The sequence below is a fragment of the Oncorhynchus tshawytscha genome, linkage group LG14 (genome assembly GCF_018296145.1).
Source record: "Oncorhynchus tshawytscha isolate Ot180627B linkage group LG14, Otsh_v2.0, whole genome shotgun sequence".
NCBI classification, from domain to species: Eukaryota; Metazoa; Chordata; class Actinopteri; order Salmoniformes; family Salmonidae; genus Oncorhynchus; species Oncorhynchus tshawytscha.
This window is the reverse complement of record NC_056442.1, coordinates 41,073,515-41,090,933: the sequence shown is the minus strand read 5'-3', so window position 1 is coordinate 41,090,933 and position 17,419 is coordinate 41,073,515. Positions and strand designations below refer to the sequence as shown.

Sequence of the window (17,419 nt, the reverse complement as noted above, 5' to 3'; positions counted from 1 at the left end):
TAGCCCACAGATGTATGGCATAGCCAGATCAGGGCCTAACGTGAAGACAATTTACAGTATGCTATTCTGTTCTTCTGAAATTGTTACGGTTTTCTAGGTGTGAAGGATAGTCGGACCAAAATGCAGCGTGTAGATTACGATCCATGTTTAATGAACAACGTGAAACACGAATAAACACAAAACACTACAAAACGAAACAGCCTATACTTGTGTAAATAAATAAAGAGACAGGAACAAGGACACTAAGGACAATCACCCACGACAAACTCAAAGAATATGGCTGCCTAAATATGGTTCCCAATCAGAGACAATGATTAACACCTGCCTCTGATTGAGAACCACTCCAGACAGCCATAGACTTTGCTAGATAACCCCACTAGCTACAATCCCAATACATACACACCAAAACCCCAAGACAAAACACACCACAATACAAAAACCCCATGCCACACCCTGGCCTGACCCAATACATGAAGAAAAACACAAAATACTTAGACCAGGGCGTGACAGAAATAGACTACATTTTCTTCATATCATGTTTCTTTAGACCTGCCTAAAATAAATAATGGATTTTTTTATGATGGTGTAGGCTAAATTAAATGGATTTATAGCTCTTAATTTGACTTTTTAAAATATAGATGTTCCAAACGTCTGTATCAGTGGCTTCTAGGCTATGCGTGGAAGCAAGGAGATGCTAAACGTGTTTATGTTAATTTACGGGCATTTACCTTGAGGCTGGCAGTTATTTGCATGACAATCACCAGCTGACAAAATGTCATGACCGTCACAGCCCTAGTGCTACTGGCACCTTATTACAGGGCCCTGTGACTCCTTCAGTCGAAAGTTAAATCTACAGACTGACCACACCTAACTAACAGCCTTCATCTGATTTCCATACACTAACTAATAATGCCACGGTGGTCAGCTTCTACTCTGTAATCAGATCTGGCATCCCAGGGATGGACATGGCCCATATTATCTGCCCACATTGTCTGTTTCTGGGAAACCTGTCATTAAATAAACACTCAGTCAATGACTATCATTTTGCAGAGATTTTTACTTTTGAGGCTCTTGTCACACTTTTTTGGGAAGATCATAGAGGTGCTAGTTTGATCATTTTGGCGATTATCCTAAGCAGCAGCTACGGTGCAGTCAGTGGAAGAAACAGAACTACAAAATGATGGGTCGTGTAGTGTCAGGAAACTCCCATGTGGTTTTGCAAACGATCTGTCTCTCGTTCCCCTCCCCACCTCTCTTTCTCTTTGTCTTGTTCGATTTCTCCTTCCTTTCGTGACCTTTTTGCTCGCTCTCTTTGTCACATCTATCACTGTTTCCTTTGCCTTAACTAAGACACACAAATGTTTTTTCCATAGATGGAAACTTACACGGAGAAGTGATGCTTACCATTTGCATACTGTGGTATTTTTCATAACTGCAATATACAAGTCAGCTTCAAGGAATGAACTGTGGTAGTGGTTGAGAATGATATCTTGAGAAGCAGAATCGTCCCTCCCCCACACATGCGTTGTCTGGTACTTAGAGACTAACATTCAAAGGTTGAGTACTGGCAGCCAAGGCCACCTCCTTTATTCTTTCTGTGAAAAGGCCCTTTCCTTGGGTCATTGTCACACACAATAAACACAATTTAGTTCCACACACTGTGGTAAAACATGTGGGCACAGATACGTGCTGCCTGTCTGCCCCATGGTCCCCACTCAGCCTGCCCCTCGATGCTTGTGCCTGCCATGTAACAGAGCTGGGAGATGGAGAGAAAGATAGACAGTGAATAACGAAGAGCGCCACAGCGGAACAAGACCAGGCGTTGTAGGGTGCAAACCAACACTGCCTGGTTTCCTCTAGTCGCTCAGTGAAGCACATCAAATCAGCCATGGCCATTCTCTGATAGGGAAAGTGACAGGAGGTCATTCAGAGACAGCCTCCGTCAGACTGGTCTAGTGCTAATGAAACTTTAATGCTGTTCCACTAGGCCAGGCTCTCTAAAACCTACCAGGACCATCAGTGACTAAAAATGGGAGTCTAAACATGAACTTAAACCTATTTACAGTTGCCTACCCTCTTAACTCACTCACCTTCAGCCCCAGCTTTTTGGTAAGCTAAACATCCAGCTTTTAAAAAACAAAATACTTAAAACACTGACTGAAATTCTGCAGACGTATTAGTTTCAGAAGTAATACTTCTGGCTGGACAGAGGGATAAGACTAGAAGTAATGCTTGTGGCTGGACAGAGGGATAAGACTAGAAGTAATGCTTGTGGCTTGACAGAGGGATAAGACTAGAAGTAATGCTTGTGGCTGGACAGAGGGATAAGACTAGTAGTAATGCTTGTGGCTGGACAGAGGGATAAGACTAGTAGTAATGCTTGTGGCTTGACAGAGGGATAAGACTAGAAGTAATGCTTGTGGCTTGACAGAGGGATAAGACTAGAAGTAATGCTTGTGGCTGGACAGAGGGATAATGCTAGAAGTAATGATTGTGGCTGGACAGAGGGATAAGGCTAGAAGTAATGCTTGTGGCTGGACAGAGGGATAAGGCTAGAAGTAATGCTTGTGGCTGGACAGAGGGATAAGACTAGAAGTAATGCATGTAGCTGGACAGAGGGATAAGACTAGAAGTAATGCTTGTGGCTGGACAGAGGGATAAGGCTAGAAGTAATGCTTGTGGCTGGACAGAGGGATAAGGCTAGAAGTAATGCTTGTGGCTGGACAGAGGGATAAGACTAGAAATAATGCTTGTGGCTGGACAGAGGGATAAGACTAGAAGTAATGCTTGTAGCTGGACATAGGGATAAGACTAGAAGTAATGCTTGTGGCTTTACAGAGGGATAAGACTAGAAGTAATGCTTGTGGCTGGACAGAGGGATAAGACTAGAAGTAATGCTTGTGGCTTGACAGAGGGATAAGACTAGAAGTAATGCTTGTGGCTTGACAGAGGGATAAGACTAGAAGTAATGCTTGTGGCTGGACAGAGGGATAATGCTAGAAGTAATGATTGTGGCTGGACAGAGGGATAAGGCTAGAAGTAATGCTTGTGGCTGGACAGAGGGATAAGGCTAGAAGTAATGCTTGTGGCTGGACAGAGGGATAAGACTAGAAGTAATGCATGTAGCTGGACAGGGATAAGACTAGAAGTAATGCTTGTGGCTGGACAGAGGGATAAGGCTAGAAGTAATGCTTGTGGCTGGACAGAGGGATAAGGCTAGAAGTAATGCTTGTGGCTGGACAGAGGGATAAGACTAGAAGTAATGCTTGTGGCTGGACAGAGGGATAAGACTAGAAGTAATGCTTGTGGCTGGACAGAAGGATAAGCCTAGAAGTAATGCTTTTGGCTGGACAGAAGGATAAGACTAGAAGTAATGCTTGTGGCTGGACAGAGGGATAAGACTAGAAATAATGCTTGTGGCTGGACAGAAGGATAAGACTAGAAGTAATGCTTTTGGCTGGACAGAAGGATAAGACTAGAAGTAATGCTTGTGGCTGGACAGAGGGATAAGACTAGAAATAATGCTTGTGGCTGGACAGAGGGATAAGACTAGAAGTAATGCTTGTAGCTGGACAGAGGGATAAGACTAGAAATAATGCTTGTGGTTGGACAGAGGGATAAGACTAGAAGTAATGCTTGTAGCTGGACAGAAGGATAAGACTAGAAGTAATGCTTGTGGCTGGACAGAGGGATAAGACTAGAAGTAATGCTTGTGGCTGGACAGAAGGATAAGACTAGAAGTAATGCTTGTGGCTGGACAGAGGGATAAGACTAGAAGTAATGCTTGTGGCTGGACAGAAGGATAAGACTAGAAGTAATGCTTGTGGCTGGACAGAGGGATAAGACTAGAAGTAATGCTTCTGGCTGGACAGAGGGATAAGACTAGAAGAAATGCTTGTGGCTGGACAGAAGGATAAGACTAGAAGTAATGCTTGTAGCTGGACAGAGGGATAAGACTAGAAGTAATGCTTGTGGCTTGACAGAGGGATAAGACTAGAAGTAATGCTTGTGGCTGGACAGAGGGATAATGCTAGAAGTAATGATTGTGGCTGGACAGAGGGATAAGGCTAGAAGTAATGCTTGTGGCTGGACAGAGGGATAAGGCTAGAAGTAATGCTTGTGGCTGGACAGAGGGATAAGACTAGAAGTAATGCATGTAGCTGGACAGAGGGATAAGACTAGAAGTAATGCTTGTGGCTGGACAGAGGGATAAGGCTAGAAGTAATGCTTGTGGCTGGACAGAGGGATAAGGCTAGAAGTAATGCTTGTGGCTGGACAGAGGGATAAGACTAGAAGTAATGCTTGTGGCTGGACAGAGGGATAAGACTAGAAGTAATGCTTGTGGCTTGACAGAAGGATAAGCCTAGAAGTAATGCTTTTGGCTGGACAGAAGGATAAGACTAGAAGTAATGCTTGTGGCTGGACAGAGGGATAAGACTAGAAATAATGCTTGTGGCTGGACAGAAGGATAAGACTAGAAGTAATGCTTTTGGCTGGACAGAAGGATAAGACTAGAAGTAATGCTTGTGGCTGGACAGAGGGATAAGACTAGAAATAATGCTTGTGGCTGGACAGAGGGATAAGACTAGAAGTAATGCTTGTAGCTGGACAGAGGGATAAGACTAGAAATAATGCTTGTGGTTGGACAGAGGGATAAGACTAGAAGTAATGCTTGTAGCTGGACAGAAGGATAAGACTAGAAGTAATGCTTGTGGCTGGACAGAGGGATAAGACTAGAAGTAATGCTTGTGGCTGGACAGAAGGATAAGACTAGAAGTAATGCTTGTGGCTGGACAGAGGGATAAGACTAGAAGTAATGCTTGTGGCTGGACAGAAGGATAAGACTAGAAGTAATGCTTGTGGCTGGACAGAGGGATAAGACTAGAAGTAATGCTTCTGGCTGGACAGAGGGATAAGACTAGAAGAAATGCTTGTGGCTGGACAGAAGGATAAGACTAGAAGTAATGCTTGTAGCTGGACAGAGGGATAAGACTAGAAGTAATGCGTGTGGCTGGACAGAGGGATAAGACTAGAAATAATGCTTGTGGCTGGACAGAAGGATAAGACTAGAAGTAATGCTTGTGGCTGGACAGAGGGATAAGACTAGAAGTAATGCTTGTGGCTGGACAGAGGGATAAGACTAGAAGTAATGCTTGTGGCTGGACAGAGGGATAAGACTAGAAGTAATGCTTGTGGCTGGACAGAAGGATAAGAGGTACAGTATATGTGAGACCAGTTCAGTCCACTGGTTGCCAGGTAAAAGCTTGCTTTCTGGGATCTGGTGTCCGAAGGTAAGGTGGACAACTTGACTCTGCTATAATCTAACTCAAGGATGGGCAACTGGCCCCCCCTTTTGATGCCCCCGGATTGATCCCCCCACTGCATCCCTCATAATAAATTCAGATTTTCTGTGGCCCCTAATCCCATCAAATTTGCCCATCCCTGCTCTAACTGATCTCTCTAGTCCTCTCTGTGACCCCAGCCCAGCATCTCCCATAATCACATTTTTTACATAAACGGGTTCCGCTGTCTGTGGCAGCAGGGTTTCCATGGTGCTCGGTTGTCATGGCAGTGGCACAAGCCGACGCCGGAATGAGAAAGGCAGCTCGGTGTTCCTCTGAGTTTGTATGTAATGAGGACTATTTGCTGTTTGCTGTTCTGAGGGGAGAACTGTTAAATACCCAGTCAGTCAAGGATGAACTGGAACTGGCCACTCCATCTCCACCTTCTCTGTTTAGGAGGTAGGAGTGCATATCAATATTCTACAGAGACATTTTCTCTCCTTTATCAACCTTCTCCATTCATGTTCTTGAGAGCTTATAACACTGAGGTGCTTCTGAGACAAAGTTGTTACTTTTTAGGCCTGAGTGTACAAAACATTAAGAACACCTTCCTAATATTGAGTTGCACCCCCCTGTGAAAAACCCAGCAGCGTTGCAGTTCAAACCTGATGCGCCTGGCTAGGGCTGTGGCGGTCATGAAATGTCGTCAGCCGGTGATTGTCAAGCAAATAACTGTTAATTGATTGTTAATTAACATAAACACATTTACACTAGTTCATTTAGCAGACAATTCTGTGGCATTATATTATATTATTTTATAGTATGAAGAATACAATTGAACATAGCTGAATGAAATAGAAAGGATATTTTCTCAAAATAATTTGAGGGAGTGCGCACATTTTGCTATTCTGTGTTGCGCAGTTAACAAAGAAACAGGTTTTTTGTGAGGCTGCACACACTTCATCAGTCTCTCATTCACAATTTGACAAGCATTTGATAATGTCTCAAATTTCCCAGCGGCATCCCCTTTGTGTGGTCGTAATGCCGCATAAAAAAATCCATGTGTTTTGCGGCCAGTGGCCATTGTGCCCTTGGGCTGAATATAATCATGATAATTCCCTTCTCCAGGCTGCATACTCCAAAGCCCATTTCACTCAAATGGCTCTCCGTCACGTGATTGGGTCTTTCTCACAAACTACAATTGAAGACAGACACATCGGGGATGCAACTGTGCGAGTCCTTATCCAATTCTGAAGTGAATATTGAAGATATTGGAAGAACTGTCCTCATTTACTTTTCGTCTGTGAACAAGATGAGTAGGCTTAACGAACAGCAAAAGCACTAGCCTATGTCAATCTACTATAGTACAAAAGTTGACCTATTCTGTGAGAGAAAGAAATATTCCAAACATAGTCTGGGACAGTTGTGGTTTAGGAAAGATCGCAAATGAATACAACTAGCATCAAAACTAACTTTTTAAGCATTGAGGCTGACACAACAGATCAGAACATTTAGCTTAAAATGTTGGTAAACTATTAGGCTATTTCTTCACATTATAAGCGCAGCAATGCGCACATGGCAGTAGGCTATAAGCGCGAATGTTCCATTAGCGGGAAAACACCATTCTCAAAAGGACCGCAAATGCGATTATGCATGTAATGCTTTTATTAAAAAGGTGCATTTTTATGGTGAAAATGGTCTTCCCCAAACTCACATGCTGCATATGTATGCCAGTTAGGTTTTAAACACATTGTAAAGCTGATTAATGTGCTTACTTTTAGGTTATTTGGCCACTTTAGTTGAGATACAAACATTATCAAAACATATAGGCCTGTGGTCTAGGATACATGAGGTGTGTGACTATGATTTGGGAAAGTCGGAGAAAAAAGGCATACATTTCTTGCCTTACTGCACACATGCTGGGCATCATGACAAGTGATAATATATAATTCACAAGTAATAGGCTAATAACAACTCTTATTGATGTAATCTTGTCTTTACATATACTAAATAATATATGTGTGAAATTAGTTTTGATTTAGTCTGTAATAAATGTAATCTATGCACTTAAATAGCGAATGGGGGACACTGTTCCCGTGGTTCCTTTTCATGCCAGCCAGGTAGGCTATACTCCTGTTTTAAAGTGAAGCAATGTGCTTAATATTAGGAAAGTTGATCAATAAATATAGTGGGATACTGATAGGATACTCCTCTTTTTAATAGAGGCCATCACTCTGTTTTCTCACACAATTGCATAACCTATAGAAATGTTGCTCAACATGAGCTCATGGGCTCTCATGAAGTGTTTGCTTAGATTTTACCATGAAAAAACGATCACGTGGAATTTGACTGCCATCATGACTCGTAACTGCCGGTGTGGTGGTAATACGGTCACGGTAACAGCCCTACACCTGGCACCCACTACCAGGTACTACCAGATATCTTGCCTTGCCCATTCACCCTCTGAATGGCACACATACACAATCTATGTCTCAAATGTATCAAGGCTTAAAAATCCTTCTTTAACCTGTCTTTACCCATCATCTACACTGATTGAAGTGGATTTAACAAGCGATATCAATAAAGGATCATAGCTTTCACCTGGATTCACCTGGTCAGTCTGTCATGGAAAGAGCAGGTGTTCTTAATATGTTGTGCACTCAGTATACAGTGGGGCAAAAAAGTATTTAGTCAGCCACCAATTGTGCAAGTTCTCCCACTTAAAAAGACGAGAGAGGCCTGTAATTGTCATCATAGGTACACTTCAACTATGACAGACAAAATTAGAAAAAAAAAATCCAGAAAATCACATTGTAGGATTTTTAATGAATTTATTTGCAATTATGGTGGAAAATAAGTATTTGGTCAATAACAAAAGTTTATCTCAATACTTTGTTATATACCCTTTGTTGGCAATGACAGAGGTCAAACGTTTTCACAAGGTTTTCACACACTGTTACTGGTATTTTTTTGTTGTTGTTGAGTTTTTACCAAAAAGTTCTATTTTGGTTTCATCTGACCATATGACATTCTCCCAATCTTCTTCTGGATCATCCAAATGCTCTCTAGCAAACTTCAGACGGGCCTGGACATGTACTGGCTTAAGCTGGGGGACACGTCTGGCACTGCAGGATTTGAGTCCCTGGTGGCGTAGTGTGTTACTGATGGTAGGATTTGTTACTTTGGTCCCAGCTCTCTGCAGGTCATTCACTAGGTCCCCCCGTGTGGTTCTGGGATTTTTGCTCACCGTTCTTGTGATCATTTTGACCCCACGGGGTGAGATCTTGCGTGGAGCCCCAGATCGAGGGAGATTATCAGTGGTCTTGTATGTCTTCCATTTCCTAATAATTGCTCCCACAGTTGATTTCTTCAAACCAAGCTGCTTACCTATTGCAGATTCAGTCTTCCCAGCCTGGTGCAGGTCTACAATTTTGTTTCTGGTGTCCTTTGACAGCTCTTTGGTCTTGGCCATAGTGGAGTTTGGAGTGTGACTGTTTGAGGTTGTGGACAGGTGTCTTTTATATTGATAACAAGTTCAAACAGGTGCCATTAATACAGGTAACGAGTGGAGGACAGAGGAGCCTCTTAAAGAAGAAGTTACAGGTCTGTGAGAGCCAGAAATCTTGCTTGTTTGTAGGTGACCAAATACTTATTCTCCACCATAATTTGCAAATAAATTCATTAAAAATCCTACAATGTTATTTTCTGGATTTTTTTTCTCATTTTGTCTGTGTACCTATGATGAAAATTGCACAATTGGTGGCTGACTAAATACTTTTTTCCCCCACTGTATATATTTCTCTGTCCTCTCTCTCTTCTCTCACTTCACTGCGGCCCACTCTAACTCTTAGTCGACAGGGGGATTTCCTCAGCCTGAGCTCAAGTCTCGCTTCTCACTGGTATTTTGCATAGAACACCAGACCTCATGCTGAAAATAACAAGAAAGAAACAACATGCAGTTCAGTTTGTTCTCAAACATCAGTGGGTTTCACACCCGCAGTTGTCAGTTTGTCGTCAGTCTCCTTTGTTAAAATGAAATGAAACTCCCACACACTGTGCTTGCAAAGGATCAACTGTTTGTTGTGCTGCAAGTTTCATTATCCACTCAATTTGTTCTACTTTGTTATAACAACAATCAGATAATGCTTTTGCTTAGCATCATCTGTGTTTCAGTTATTTTCGGAACTTTCTTCATGAAATTTTCCCCAAAAATATTTTTGGAGCTCAGATCAAGCGGCGTCTTAACGCACTTGTATTTGTGTTGTCACCCCCTCCAGGTGAAACTGACTAAGTACATCTGTAAGCAGCTGCAGTGTAAGCAGAGAGTGCCTGAGAGACAGAGGACCCAGGCCCTGGCCAGCTACCCTCGACTGGGAGACTGGCTCTGCACCATCAACCTCAGACCTGAACTCATACAGGTACTATTTGTTCACACTGTGTGTGTGTGTGTGTGTGTGTGTGTGTGTGTGTGTGTGTGTGTGTGTGCGTCTGCGTGTGTGTTCTTGTTTTGCTGACCCTATGGGGACATTGAACTGTTTGCACGCCTTCCGTGTGTGGACGTCTTGACAAACTGGGGACAAAATCATGTTCATGTTCAGGCAGACCATTGTAACTGATAGAAAATTGCATGCTAATATGTCTAGTATGAATATATCATTTTTTGGGTTCAGTCCCCAGAAGGTGTTTTTTTTTTCAGTCACAGTGTATGTGAGTGTGTATCCAGAGAGCGCCCCTGTACCTGGGTTTTGGTACTGCAGTGTACATATTTAATGAGGCTCCTAATGCATTTGCATAACATTAGCATATTAGCATATTTGTGTAGATTTTTTAAAATGCATGTCAATTATCCATAAAAGTACATTAATAAAATATATATTATACCTGACCAGAAGGGTTCCCTATGAAAAATATGCTTACCAATCAAATCCTTTCAGACACACATATTATATTAATTATTAGGTCTATATTACATAGTCAAAATAAACACTAGCTAAATGCATTGTATGAACAATCAAATAATATCAGATAGATTTGCAAAACTGCCATTGATAAATAAACACCAATCGGCAATGTTTTGCCATTAAAACAGCAAACACGTTGTAATACATGTGTTAGCATAACACAAGCTGGCTAGGTTGTCTACAATAGGCTAGCTGGCTATGTTGCCTACAATAGGCTAGCTGGCTAGGTTGCCTACAATAGGCTAGCTGGCTAGGTTGCCAGCAATAGGCTAGCTGGCTAGGTTGCCTACAATAGGCTAGCTGGCTAGGTTGTCTACAATAGGCTAGCTGGCTATGTTGCCTACAATAGGCTAGCTGGCTAGGTTGTCTACAATAGGCTAGCTGACTAGGTTGTCTACAATAGGCTAGCTGGCTAGGTTGTCTACAATAGGCTAGCTGGCTAGGTTGCCTACAATAGGCTAGCTGGCTAGGTTGTCTACAATAGGCTAGCAGGCTAGGTTGCCTACAGTAGGCTAGCTGGCTAGGTTGCCTACAATAGGCTAGCTGGCTAGGTTGCCTACAATAGGCTAGCTGGCTAGGTTACCTACAGTAGGCTAGCTGGCTAAGTTGCCTACAATAGGCTAGCTGGCTAGGTTGGCTACAATAGGCTAGCTGGCTAGGTTGGCTACAATAGGCTAGCTGTGTAGACTAGTAGGCAAACTGTAACAACATTAAACAGACCTAAGTGAAAAGCAACGTAGTTTGCAAGCATTATTTGAGTATTAAACATACACGCATTATACATGTATTATACATACATGCCTATGATACAAACCTTTGTATCATACCTAAAACTTTGCAAAATGTCCCCAATTGGTCAAATATCTATTAGTTTACTATTCTATGGGGACCTTTGGTCCCCACAAGTTTAGTTAAACATGTGCACTCTATCACACACAATCTACACACATATTATTCATTCGTTGAATTGTTTATATATTGTTGTATTTTAGATTAAACAAAATATTTAATCCTGTATGTTTGGGAATTTTTCTGCAATAATATGCTCAGTCCAAAACTTTGCACAGCCCATAGATTGATGTGCTTGCCTCAGATAAGATGCTTGCATGTCTATGAACTTTAGGGAGAGGGGACCCACATCATGTGAAGTCGGCACTTGTTTAGCTATTGCAGAGAAGTCTCCGCTCTGCATCAGTATGTAATAAGTCCCTAAAAAACTGAATCACCTTTGTGGGGAGACTGAACTCATCAAGTCTTGTTTCAAAGTTATCTTTCAGTTTAACTAAAAACTCTGACATCTGTACTGATGATGACTGGATATAGTTACTCACTGTAGGAAAATTGATGATTTTGTTTGTGGGCTCATATCAGAGGAGAAAATAACACATTTATTTTGAAAAGCAATACATTTTTCAAGCATGCCAATAACTGTTTTATCCCTCCTCTGTAGTCCAAAATTAAGTCCATTCAAGTGATTTTAAAATGTCACTCAAAAACAAACCTCAGCTGCAAACTCCTCATCAAGCATTTTCACTAGTATGTGTTGGGTTTGTTGTGGCGGCAATCGCAGAGAAAAGCAATTATCTCCTCCCTAAACTCACATACTCTCTTGAGAGCATTAGGCCTACCATTACTTAGCTATCGAAAGCTCTACAGTGCAGGTGGAAATGCAACAACAAAATGAATGCTTAGTTAGCTATAGTTAGCTAGCGAGATAACTGCTGCAGTTATGTGTTGAATTGGTGATCTAGTTAGTCTGCCTGTCATTATTTTATACCTGCGCTCTCTACTCGAGAGTCTGAAAGGAATTAAATACCCTAATCTAAGCTATGTTCAATATTTGTGTAATGAACAGAGAGCTCGTTTCAAACGCAGGGCGCAGCAGGTGTTTATTTTAAAGGACCACAGGAGGAGGCAGGTAGCTGGGTCCAGGGGCAGGCAGAAAATCATACACAGGAGGAGGCAGGTAGCTGGGTCCAGGGCAGGCAGAAGGTCATACACAGGAGGAGGCAGGTAGCTGGGTCCAGGGGCAGGCAGAAGGTCATACACAGGAGGAGGTAGGTAGCTGGGTCCAGGGGCAGGCAGAAGGTCATACACAGGAGGAGGCAGGTAGCTGGGTCCAGGGGCAGGCAGAAGGTCATACACAGGGGGTCCAAAAGGGCAACAGTACAGGCAGGGAAAAGGCTAGTAATATAGTCCGGGAGATCAGGCAATAGATTGATAACAGGAAATCCGATAGGCTAAAGTACAGGCAGGGAATAGGCAAAAGGCGTTGTTAGTGAGGTAGGCAAAAAATGATCATACACAGGAGGAGACAATCACGGGAAAACCAGAGCTCCGAAAGCCACAATACAAACAATACCTTACAAAGAACTGAACTAAATTGTGTGTGATAATGACATACAGGTGTGTGAATAGGTGATCAGAATTCAGGTGATAGGGATCTGGAGAGTGAGCTGCGTTCAGGGGATCTACGCGTTTGTTTGAGGTTGTGAGTTGGAAGCAGACATTACAGTAAGCAGCCAATTCCAGTGAGAAATGCTTAGTCTGAAGCCATTCGGCTATGGGTTTCACAATCCTATAATAACGATACAAGTTATCACCTTAAAAAGGGTTTACTTACAACCTCTGGGGTATAACATGACATGTTGGGCAAAGTGGTATAGGAGAGTCTAACGTATAACCCATAACTAGAGTTCAGTGTTCGCCAATGAGAATGAAGAGAGGCCTAGCTTTGTCAAAGATTTTCATAACTAAACCAAGATAGACCACAGCCTGTCGTTTACAATGGGAACAAATTAGTCATAGTGGGCAGAACAAGCAAGGAAGTAGGCAGAGCCAAGCACGAGCTAGAGAGATTCTATTGGCGTGTTCTTGCATACATAGGCATATTTTGTTTATGGAAAGCCTCTGTGTGTGTGTAAAATCCATCTCGTTCCATCTTCTCCCACTGCCAGCCAGTGGGCTTCCTCTCTCTACCATATTTGGTAGTGAGTGGAAACGCTAAGCGGATGCTTCACATTGATACATCCGGTCCACAATTAATGAAGTCTTGAGGTATTGCTCACCTGAGGTAGAGTACCTCATGATAAGCTGTGGACCACACTACCTACCAAGAGAGTTATCTATATTTTTCATAGCTGTTTATTTACCACCACAAACTGATGCTGGCACTAAGACCACACTCAACGAGCTGTATAAGGCCATAAGCAAATAAGAAAATACTCATCCATAAGCGGCACTCCTAGTGTCTGGGGATTTTAATGCAGGCAAACTTAAATCCGTTTTACCTCATTTCTACCAGCATGTCACATGTGCAACCAGTTGAAAACAACTCTAGACCACCTTTACTCCACACACAAAGACACATACAAAACTCTCCCTCGTCCTCCATTTGGCAAATCTGACCATAATTATATCCTCTTGATTGCTACTTACAAGCTAAAACTTAAGCAGGAAGTACCAGTGACTCGCTCAATACGGATGATGTCTGATGATGTGGATGCTACGCTACAGTACTGTTTTGCTAGAACAGACTGGAATATGTTCCGGGACTCATCCAATGGCATTGAGGAGTATACCATCTCCGTCACCGGCTTCATCAATAAGTGCATCGACGACGTCATCCCTACAGCGACCGTACGCACATATCCCAACCAAAAGCCATGGATTACAGGCAACATCCAGAACGAGCTAAAGGCTAGAGCTGCTGCTTTCAAGGAGTGGGACACTAATCCGGACGGTTATAAGATATCTTGCTATGCCCTCAGACGAATCAACAAACAGGCAGTGTCAATACAGGACTAAGATTGAATCGTACTACACAGGCTCTGACGCTCATCAGATGTGACAGGGCTTGCAAACTATTACGGACTACAATGAGAAACCCATCCGTGAGCTGCCCAGTGACGCAAGCCTACCAGATGGGCTAAATGTCTTTTATGCTTGCTTCAAGGCAAGCAACACTGAAGCATGCATGAGAGCACCAGCTGTTCCGGATGACTGTGTGATCACACTCTCCGTAGCCAATGTGAGCAAGACCTTTAAACAGATCAACATTCACAAGGCCCTGTGGCCAGATGGATTACTAGGACGTATACTCAGAGCATGCGCTGACCAGCTGGCAAGTGTCTTCACTGACATTTTCAACCTCTCCCTGACCGAGTCTGTAATACCTACATGTTTCAAGCAGACCACCATAGTCCCCAAGAATGTGAAGGTAACCTGCCTAAATGACTACTGCCCCATAGCACTCACGTCAGTAACCATGAAGTGCTTTGAAAGGCGCTATAGAGGGTAGTGCATACGGCCCAGTACATCACTGGGTCTTGCCCGGTTAAGGGGAGAGTGAGTAGGGTTGGTGGGGTGAAGGGATGGTCGTGAATGTGTGGAGCCACTCTCCTGCATTGATTACAAAATGTATTCTCCAGACCACAAGAACAAAGGGGAACGGTAATACGCCATCATTTATTTTCTTGAATAAAGGCCATTTTCAATTCTGGTTCTTAAGAGGCCAATTTATTACTTGACACTGAATTTGATATTTATAGGTCTAGAAGCGTTTCAGTTGGACATACTGTAAGAATGTGGATTTTGTGTGTGTGTGTGTGTGTGTTTGTCAGAGCGTGCACGTGTGTGTGTGTGTGTGACTGTGTGTTTGTGTGTGTCTGTGGGTTTGTGAAGAAAGAGAAAGCAACTGAACGACTATGTAATGAGATCCCTGTTCAATCCCCTCTGAAAGGTTCAAGTAACCAGGTTAGTTTGGTTAGTTTGCATCCGACTTAGAGAGGGCAATCATGTTGGACTCCTCAGATTCCATGTACTCTGGACCAGGTCCATTTTGCCCTAAGCTGATGGGGACATCATTTTGGGGCGGCAGGTAGCCTAGTGGTTAGAGCGTTGGGCCAGTAACCAAATGGTTGCTAGCTCGAATCCCCGAGCTGACATGGTAAACATCTGTCGTACTGCCCCTGAACAAGGCCATCATTGTAAATAAGAATTTGTTCTTAAACGACTTGCCTAGTTAAATAAAGGTTAAATAAATCAAACTAAATTAACATGGCATACCAGTTTGTTATTCAAGAGAAGACGTTCCTGCACATTGCTTACTATAATTTCAGGACAGGTGTGGTTTCCCATCAATATCCAATGAAAGTTTCCACAATAGGAGCAGCTTGTGAGCCTTTTTACTTTAAACATTGTTGAAGAACATGGTTAACTCCAATAAAGAACATGGTTAACTCCTCCAATGCAGAACATCGTTAACTCTTACGATACAAAACATGGTTAACTCCCGCAATGCAACGTAAGCATCATTAGTGAACTAGCAGTACCATCTCCCTTTATCTGTGTCAGATTGGATTTGGGTCTTTGTTTCTTTTGGACGGTAACATGCTTATGATAGGGCATATTTCATAGCAATTAAGGCCTTTGTTGGAAGCTGAAAGCAGGCTTTTGTAGTTCTGCTCTGTCTCCACCCTTCCAGTTGGCAGTAGCAGCTTCACGGGGAGAGTTTCTGACACTATTTTGTCAGGACTAGTACAGACACAAAAACATTTAATCTGGTGTTTTTATAGAGACTATTTGTTCTGCCAATGGAAAATGAGCGATCACTTTTTACCATCAATTTCTTCTCTCCAGGACCTGCATTTAGTACTGTCATTGTACACTTTGGGTTCTGAAAACGACTCACCCCCAAACCCTATTGGTCTGTAGTCAACTCTTCACGTGATCCAATCCATGTTCCTGCTACTGTCCCTGGCCTCCAGCCATGAACCAAAATGACAGAACATGTATGCATGTATAATGCACACCCAGCAGGTTTATGCAGATCATGCTATTCAGGAGTTGGCAACTGTCAAAAACAGAACAGGAGGATTCTGTTTTGTTATATACGTGTCCTGGCCCCACGTGTTGTCACTAATCTGTGTCTATCACAGACCAGTTTAACCTGCTCCTCTCTACCAAGCCCTCTTTGCAAATACAGCCCACTGGGCAAAAAGTGGTTGAATCAGCATTATTTCCACGTCATTTCAACAAAACATTTAATGTGATGACATTGGTAATTTCATATTTTTTCACCCTTTGGATTGCAATTCAGAGGAAGATTTTCAAAAAGTAAGTGAATATTTAATCGCTATTTGTGATTATATGAAGCCTGTGCCGGTGGAAAAATATGTTGATGTGGGGCGCCGTCCTCAAACAATCGCATGGCATGCTTTCGCTGTAAAGCCTATTGTAAATCGGACAATGTTATATGAACAAGAATTTAAGCTTTTAACCGATATAAGACACTTGTATGTACCTAAATGTCTAAGATCCATAATTTTTATGATTATTCATTTGAATTGCACTCCCTCCAATTTCACCGGAAGTTGTCGACAGGTGCCCTGCTGACAGGACGCCTAACCCTAAGAAGTTTTTAAGACTGCAATATGAGAGATTCTGCAGAATCCTACAGAAAGGCTAAGATTACGTTGAAGATTAAGGCTAGTGAAAGAAATACATTTAAATAGTGACACAGAAAGAAAGAGTGAGCCCCAGGAAAGAGATAGAATTAAAGACATAGTGTGGTATAGAGTTAGTGGATAGGTTGTAGTGTTTTCAGGGCCCCACACCAGCTACAGTACATTCCCCTCTCTCTCGCTGATGATGAACACTCACCAAATCTGGCTCTGCCTGGCTCTAGCTCTGCATGGAGGACCCAGAATGTGCACAGTCAGCTGCTCCCCCCTCTGTCCCTGCCTGCCACGCTATTTATACACACGGTCCTGCCTCCCCACATACCACACACACACACACACACACTCACATGCATGGACGTAAGCACTCTCTCACACACACGCATGGATGTAGGCACTCTCTCACACATGCATGGACCTGAGCACTCTCACTCACACAGACACGTAGCACTGGACAGTGTAGGATTGTCGCTACAGACTACAACACAGGAACTTAAGTGGCTGAACTTCAGGACCTTAGCAGTGGATTCAACAGGTGGACTTACAGGGAAAGAGAGACAGAGGAGGTATTTTCAAACCAGGAGATAAGTGTCAAACCAGGAGATAGTAGTGTCAAACCAGGAGATAGTCGAGTCAAACCAGGAGATAATAGTGCCAAACCAGGAGATAACAGTGTCAAACCAGGAGATAGTCGAGTCAAACTAGGAGATAGTCG

At 42.7% G+C, this 17,419-nt stretch overlaps 1 protein-coding gene across 3 annotated transcripts in view; it reads left to right on the top strand.

Annotated features, from left to right (window-relative positions):
* Positions 1-17,419, top strand: part of LOC112267210 (kinase suppressor of Ras 1-like) — a 57,834-nt gene that overhangs the window by 11,006 nt on the left and 29,409 nt on the right. For 2 of the 3 annotated variants that reach the window (XM_042297519.1, XM_042297520.1), the window contains exon 2: positions 9,560-9,700. In XM_042297519.1, coding sequence (XP_042153453.1) covers positions 9,560-9,700 — 141 coding nt within the window. Of the gene's footprint in view, positions 1-9,559; positions 9,701-16,242; positions 16,361-17,419 lie in introns of those variants that run through there. The other variant, XM_042297523.1, reaches the window with a different exon arrangement.